Source organism: Orbicella faveolata, unplaced genomic scaffold (assembly GCF_042242905.1).
Source record: "Orbicella faveolata isolate gen_17 unplaced genomic scaffold, um_ofav_v1 contig_14, whole genome shotgun sequence".
NCBI lineage: Eukaryota > Metazoa > Cnidaria > Anthozoa > Scleractinia > Merulinidae > Orbicella > Orbicella faveolata.
This window is the reverse complement of record NW_028301541.1, coordinates 2,979,100-2,987,163: the sequence shown is the minus strand read 5'-3', so window position 1 is coordinate 2,987,163 and position 8,064 is coordinate 2,979,100. Positions and strand designations below refer to the sequence as shown.

General features: G+C 37.7%; 1 protein-coding gene across 5 annotated transcripts in view; it reads left to right on the top strand.

The window, feature by feature from the left end:
• Positions 1–377: 377 nt before the first annotated feature.
• Positions 378–8,064, top strand: part of LOC110048580 (uncharacterized) — a 121,916-nt gene continuing 114,229 nt past the window's right edge. For 3 of the 5 annotated variants that reach the window (XM_089287236.1, XM_089287235.1, XM_089287234.1), the window contains exons 1-7: positions 379–609; positions 4,283–4,355; positions 4,731–4,779; positions 5,379–5,484; positions 5,958–6,065; positions 6,865–6,978; positions 7,284–7,388. In XM_089287236.1, the coding sequence (XP_089143362.1) occupies positions 4,762–4,779; positions 5,379–5,484; positions 5,958–6,065; positions 6,865–6,978; positions 7,284–7,388 (451 nt within the window). In that variant the 5' untranslated portion in view covers positions 379–609; positions 4,283–4,355; positions 4,731–4,761. Of the gene's footprint in view, positions 610–4,282; positions 4,356–4,730; positions 4,780–5,378; positions 5,485–5,957; positions 6,066–6,864; positions 6,979–7,283; positions 7,389–7,536; positions 7,618–8,064 lie in introns of all 5 variants that reach the window. The other 2 variants (XM_089287237.1, XM_089287233.1) reach the window with 2 other exon arrangements.

The window sequence follows — 8,064 nt, the reverse complement described above, 5'->3', positions numbered from 1 at the left end:
GTGACCGATGGAAACTCCCCGGAAACTCATCTGTTGACATGAAGAACACGAAGCAACCTCGTTCCCAGGGTCTCTCATCTTACCGCCCCTCTCTTCGCTCGCTCCACGGGGCGGTAAGATGAGAGACCCTGGGAATTAGGTTGAACACGAAGGTCTTTAGAACCTCTAATTTCATTGGATCTTGCTCCATTGTTACTCCTATTGTTTAGATATCATTTTCTCAGCCAATCCTGTGAGACGTTCCGAAGAGCAAAACTCATCTTTTGTCATCTGTGGTTTCTGTGGTTTCTGTGGTTGAAGTTCTGGCTTGTGATCGTCGTGATTGGGCATAACACATTTCAGACAGCTATTCCAGGCAAGGGATTCTGGGATACGGGATTGTCCCTTCTTCGTATTCCGGCATCGAAGATCTTACAACTTGTACTTCTTCAGGTCTCTTCCACTATCTAGCTCATTTATTAATATCTTTTCTATCTTCCAATCATGGGATGATTTCAACGTTTCGCCGAGCACGTCGTCATGTAGCCTGATGATCAACTTAGCGTCAATTAACGTTTTTCCTGTGGAGACTACCTTGCGAGGTTTCGTGCTTTCGCTTGTCCGTCAAAGGTAAGCTTACGAAGATCGAAGTTTCTCCAAGCTCTCTTTATGCCTTTCATGCAAGTTGATATCTTTATCAGTCTCCGAAAATGTCTTAAAATGCTTCAGCGATTTTGAATGTTTGTCGAGAGAGTAGTGTAGAAAGTAGCCTTTACATTAGTTCAATTTAATCTTAGCGTAACTTTAACACAATACTCGCATACTCGCAGGGGAAACGAAAAATAGTGGGAGTTTGTTGTTTTCTTTTTTTATGAGACTGGCTTGTAGACCATGGAGACTTGAACGTTTGTGACAGGCTGTTCAAGCATTTTATTTTTTTAGTACAAGAGCAAATCGGTATGCCATTTGTGTTAAAGCTTGGAAGCAATAATTGTTATGTCAGATGAGGCCAGATGGAAGTGGATTGGTAATGATACTGTACAATTTGTAATATCTTTATGAGTTGAGTTCTTCCTTTTTAACCAGTTTTGACATTGTCATTTCATGCATCACTGAGTATGATTTCAGTCAGTGAATGGCGGCTTAAAATGTTGAAGTGACCGGGGTTGGGGTACTGATTCAGAAAGACAGGTTTCTGTCACACTATTATTCTAATTCTAGACTTTCATTTATGGGGACCTGGCATCTGGCAAGTCTAGAGATCACAATGAGTCGATTAATAACTAACATCTAGTGCGCATGTTCTGTGAAATAGGCAAACGGGTATAAATTTGGGTATAAATCCCAAAAATTCACTGTATGATATGATCAGTACCTGAGGGCAGGAAAAAAACCCAGGTTTGATTGCCCAGGGCAAGTAAATTTTGCTTTTGGGCAAGTGAAAATGGTCTGGTGCCCAAGTGAAATTAGCCTCAGTAGTCTTGTTAGTTGATAAGGAATGAACATTGCACATCTATTGGGCAAGTAATCTTTTGGTGAGGGCAACTGAAAACTGAAACATACTAGTCCACTGGGCAGCTGGATTTCAAAATATTTTTCCTGCCCTGTATCTACATGTAACTGTATATATATCAATATGGGTTAGACCAGGCCAGATCAAATTGCATTCACACTGATACCAGATGCTGGTGTTCTGTTAACTTTACGTCTTGTTTATAGCATGGTAGCATGTCATTGCATCATGCTACTTGCATTAAGTAAGGAAGCAAGTTGAATGAATTAACCAAAACTGAATTATGCTGACTTGTTTTAGACTCCTCTGGTATCACTTTTATTTCAACCCATGAAATAAGGCAACTAACAACAGATTTAAGATTTAAATACAGAGCCACGTAAATGTTCTTGAAATGGAATTCTAACCTGTGTGATAATCTGTTTTAGCAAACCTTTTAAATAATCAGTGCTAGAATGAAATAAAAAATCAATTTTTAACTACCATAGCAAGGCTGCTGCCTAACGGGCACCCGGTTGCCTGAGGCGCCTAAGTTACGAGTGTGGGCGACTAAAGTTTTGTTCAAGGAGCCCGAGTGGGCGCCTAAACATGGAGTTTTCATTCCCATCTAATCTGTCCAATGACTTCTATCTTCCCATGAAATCGACCAAAAAAATCATTCACACAATAAATTAAATGGAAAACAACAGCTACTCTGGTCCTGTTTTGCTTTTAACACGAGAAATATGGGCCAAAACACGGCAACAAAGTCTCTCTCTGCTCATAAAACAACCGAAAACAGCCATATTTGAAAATTGCCCTACAATGCATTGCAAGCTCAGTATTGAATAAATGCACCTCATGTATGCCAATGGATTGTGTCTCTGTTGATGCACTACTGATTCCAGTTGCAAAATAACCCGGGGGGGGGGGGGGGTACTGCCATAAATGGGTTATCTAGGTATGTGCCACTGTGAAGGGTATGGTTTTCAAGCAGTTTACTCCAGCATAGGGTATATAAATCAGAGCGTTTGGGTCTAAAATAGGGTATTATTTTTCACGAAACTGACCAGTTGGTTGAAGATTTTATCTAAACTAAAGAAACCAGCAATTGTCAATCAAAAATATAAAAAAATGAAATGGGCAAGTTTAAATTTTTGTAACTCAGCCTCAACATCGTTGATAGATGACTATTATAAAGCACTACTGAATGTTATTAACTGTCAAAAATCGGGATTCAGGTGGAAATCGGTGGTTTTAATACTGGTTACTCTAGAATAGGGTAGCAAAATTCAGCTGAACTAGCTCTAGTATAGGCTAAGGGTTCCAGGGTCCCAGTGGCACATGCCCACCCAGACATTCTTAAAATACCCCCCCCCCCCCCCTCCCCAGGCAAAATAACTACTTTGATAACAAATATTTTTGGAATTGGAGTGATGTTGCTGCTGACATTATATTTACAATTGAATAAGGATAAATTCTTGGGCATTTTTTTTGTCCAATACTTTGGAAAACTTCACTTAGCTGTACTGAATGAATTTCTGTAGTTTCTGAAAGGATATTTATGACTTAAAAGTCAAAATATTCAAGTAGCTACAAGCCAGCAAAAAGGAAACATCATTGCAATTCTTTTTGTATACCATGGTTTTATATTTTAAATTATCAAATGAATTGTTGTGGCTCTGCCCAATATTCGAGAATATATTTTCTCCGAAGAAGCACATTTCAGTAAGGCCAAATTCAAATGCCCCAAATGCCTATTTTATTTGTTTTCATTTGCAGCTTGCATTTCATGATTTGTTTAGAATTGCTTAACTCAAAAGTGAAAGAGGCAATATAAATTTTTGTAAAAAAAGCTGCAGCACTTGCATGGATACACCAATTATTGAATTTGTTTGACCACAAATAGTATTCTTTCTCAGTCATGACCTGATCACTTTGCTGAACACTTTATTTCAAAAATTTGATTGATAAAATAGACCATATTAGTGTCTCATGGAAAATCTCTGCCTCCGGACCCCTCCCCTAAATTTCCATATTCACTCCACACCCCCCTGTCTTCCCTAGTCTCGGGAACCCCCTGGATTGACCACGGCAAATTTATTCTGGGCTCCTAAAAAAGTGGCTTGGGCTTCTAACTTTTGACGTTGGGAGCCCAAAGGGCTCCTGAAAAATTTCCTTAGGCAATAGCTGTGCATAGTGTTATTTAGCACCCAGTTTATAAACGGTAATTTTTTAACATGTACAATGTAGTTCTAGAAAATCCATGCACCTATATACTGTCCCAACTCTTCCCTCCCCAGGAAAAATCAGGAAATCCTGAGAGAGAGGGTTCTAGAGGAACTATAACAATTTCCAATTTCCAATTTCCAATTTTCAATTTCCAATTTTATATAGAGAAATTTATATTGATTAAATTTAAATTTATATTGATTAAATTTACATAACTTGGCCGGAGGTGGTGTCACCCAGTGGTTAGGTCACTGGGCTTGTAATCCAGGTTCAAATCCCTCCCCCTGCCATTGGATAGATTTATGTTTGGTGGCCGGGAATTCTGGACTGCTTCCAATTAGTTGAGATTTTTAACAAGTTTCTGTTTAATTACAATATTGGTTTTTACTTTAAAGGGCCTCAATGTAAACTACTAGGACACCAGTTTTTTTTCTTTTAAAATTGATGAAATAGAGACATCAACATCCCCTGCAGGCATCCTGAGGGCATTTCTAAAGCATAGTTATAATGGGAGACATACGTCCATCAAGTCCTCTCTGTTGATTTATTGTTCTTGTTGGTTTTTCAATTTTTTTAAAGGTTGAGTCAGTGATTCATTTGAAGTAGCAATGTCAGGTTTTGGGATGTCAAAGGGTGTTTCTAGCAGGACTTGGTGAGTTTTTAGTTCGTCCAATCAAGGTTGTTACAAATTGTTAAAATGTTTCGCTTTACTGGTCAAGCAGTATAAAGTAAAGAATTATATCTCTTGCAAAGACAGCATGCATGGAATCATTGTCTATCAGTATCTAGAAAATAATGAGAGAACCAATCAGATTTCCAAATTTGCAGTAAACCTTGTTATTTGTGGGTGAATTGTATCAATAAAAGGCAATTTCACTTGCAACATTACAAGGGCCTATCAAACATGCTGAGCCATAACAGGTGTGAGAGGTTGCAGCCCTTAATGACAGCCCTGGAAACTTTTCAATTTATTTCCTGGTGTTGCTGTTATGAAACTAATGCAGATTATTTCTGTTTTTCTTTTTAGCATCAGTTTTCAGTATTAAAGGCTTCCTGTGATGTCAAGGCTATCAAAGGTAACTTAAATGTAATGTTCAATCTTACTTTTACTGTGTTTGCGAATTCTGAATGTTACTCTACTCTGAATTTTATGCAGACGTGAGATCATCAAGCTGTCATAATGCATCTTGAATACATGTTAATGTCTGTATTGTAGTGAACAACATCTCGGGAAAGATTTAAAACTATTTAAATGGTGAAGAAAAGAAAACAAACACTATAGACCATACATTTATCTTGCACAGTTTACACGAAGTGATGTTCTCTGAATTGGTCTTGAAATCAATACTGAATTATCTCTTCCGTAATGTTTGAATTTTTTAATTATACAGTGGACTTTTTTATGTCTTCTTCCTCTTTGACCTGGATGCTATGTAAAATCAAACACGCAGACTGATTGCCTGGAATGAAAACCAGCAATTGGGGTTGGTTCACCACTATATCTCCCACGCTATAACAGACACAGCTTTACTTTCATGCTGCCTGGAGACCTGAAGGAAACTATGAATTGCAAGGAAAAATATCTGCCTACAAAAGTCCAAAACATACAAATTCAGGTTTAAAACTTACTGTTGCCGCTGCACCTTCTTACAATTTTCTCCCCTTATGTTTTTAGGAGTATTCCTTCTGCAATGAAGCCTCTACATCACAGGAAGGCCTAGAAGAAGAAGCTCTTACCGCAGCCTCCAACAGAACGTTGAAAGTTGCAGTACAGCTTGAAAGTAAGTCACCACCTCCCATCTTGTTCCTTACCAGACACATTTCATTTGTCTGGAGACACATCCTGTTTCTCTTGATACGTCTCATTTCTCTTGAGAATCACTGAAGTAATTTAGTGTGGAATATATTACTCATAAGAAGCCAGTGTGCTTATCAAAGGCAATGTGAGATCCTGTATGAATCAATCGCTTGCTCTATTGATGTCAAACCAACAATACCAATGTAGATGTTAACACAGCAACAACATATGAGTGATGTTGGGAGAACTACAAAATGTCCTTGTATAAACCCCCACTATGCACAAACTTTTAACTTTATTATGGTTCAGTACCAATTTTTAGTATTGTAGAATTAAAATCATTGAAAGTAGGTTATAACAAGATTTGGTAAATGTGTAACAAGATGTGGTAATTATGTACCCTAAAATACTACCAAGTGTTGTAAAATGATTATATTTGTTGTCATTTTTTGGTAGGTTCATCAGAAAGCAGGCCAATTTCAAAGGAAAAGGACAAAAGGCCATTACCCCTTTTCAATAACCAGCCTTCAAAACGACCTAGGGGAGAATTGATTGATCATGGAGGTAAATTAATATGTCTAGATCCAGTACTCTCTTGGATAATTCATTTCAGCTGTAGTGGAGTAAATACATGTACTTAACAACCTCTCTACAAAAGTAAATTCCTGAAATATTGTAGGATTTGAACAGTTATTGGGAATGAGTTTATATGTGACTAACAGTCATTTGTCTCAGCTCACTTGTATTGACATAAAAACATATGCTATAGTCTTGACACATAGGATGTTTGACTGTTGCGTGGATTCAGTTTTCTAATGAGAATCATGATGGTTCAGTGCCCATAACTTGACAGTCAACCATTTACCTCAAGGCCTAATATTTTGGAAAAGCTGTGATTACCCTGTTGGCATAGCAGGATACATTGGTTTTTGAGGTTCAGACAAATACATTTTCAAAATTGTGGTACACTTCACTACTCTAAGATGGAGTTATTTTTTATGGCGACAGTGTCATGCTTGTCATTAATTGCAGTTTCAGTTGTCACTCTGGTTAGTCTTTAGTTATATGACATCAGACTCAACAGTTAGCAACTGTAGTCACACCAGTGTCGTACATTCAGACTCAACAGTAGCTAGTGACAGCCCTGAGGTGGTGATCTGTGAAATGTAAACATGGCTTAACTAGAGAAAACTACATTTGGTTGTAATGAATGTATGTGCGGTTATCGTTGTTGTTTCTTATCTTTGTGTATGAAACCGACTTCAAAGATAAAGGCATGAATTCATACTTTTAGTCACTGCCTGCAGTCTATTTTGATGTAAAGGTATGTATATTTGAACATGTTGATGTTTTCTTCTCAAAGTCTCTCCTGGCTCAGTTAGCTGTCTGTCTTCATCAGTGGAACAAGTTCCGCTGCCTTCTTCTATAACCATTCAAAGTCATGAAGGAAATGAATATCAGAGAAGACACATTCAGAGTGAGTGACAAAAATGATTGTGTACAGATGTTACTAATTTACAAAATGATAAGAAGCTAACCTCTTCTAACCCTTCACCTTATTGCAAATATTCTGGATCAGACGAGCCACACTCGGAGTGAGTAAGAAAAAAATTTTATAGCAATTTTTGGGGGATGAAAACTCTGTGTCATGTTTTAAATTCTGTAGAAAGCTCTGACTAAGAGAGGTTCATTAAACCTCTTTGAAGGCGCTTTTTAGATGACACATATCAATATGCCTAGGAGATAATATTTAAATATGTTCACATAACTTTTTTGTTCAAGGTTTCCCTAGGCAGCTCCCTTCATCAGTGGAATACAATCAGTTGCCTTCTGCTGTGGCCAGTCAGTCTTATGAAGGATACAACAATAACAGAAGTCACACTCGCAGTAAGTAATAGATTTTAAAGATACAATTACAACTTAATGAAATAGATTAACATATGTGGCCTTGATGGCCCTACACATTGCACAAATATTGTATGGCATTGTTTCAGAATTTCTTTTTAAGTTTTGTCTTTGCATTTTCTCTGGGAAGACTTCTGTAGGCATGACATGCCACCTTCATCCGTTGGATACAATCAGTTACCTTTCACTGGAGCCACTCAAACTTATCAGAGTGAATATAGTAAAATTTAAAATATATATATATTTGTTAATGTTATGTTCTAGAAAATATCTATACCCCCACCATGGAGGGAATTAAAACTTCTGAGGTTGGGGTGGGTGAGGGGGGTCAAAGACCCAGGAAATTCTGAACAGTTGATTTAGTGTCAAGATATCCTTCAATTAGATACGAAATCAATTATTTTCAGATGGTTTGATCGATTTAGAATAAACAACAGTGATGTGCAATGCAGACGGCCTACTGTTTGGAGTGTTAACTTTAACACATTTTCTTGCCAAAATGCATTTTTCCAGGTATGGGAGGTGTACATAATACTCATAAAAATTCTGGAGGTGTAGGGGGGGGGGGGGGGGGTTACTTTTGTTTTCCAAAAATAAAAAATTCCAGGAGATAGGGGATCTTGCGGGAAATTCCCTCCACGAGAAGGGTATGGATATT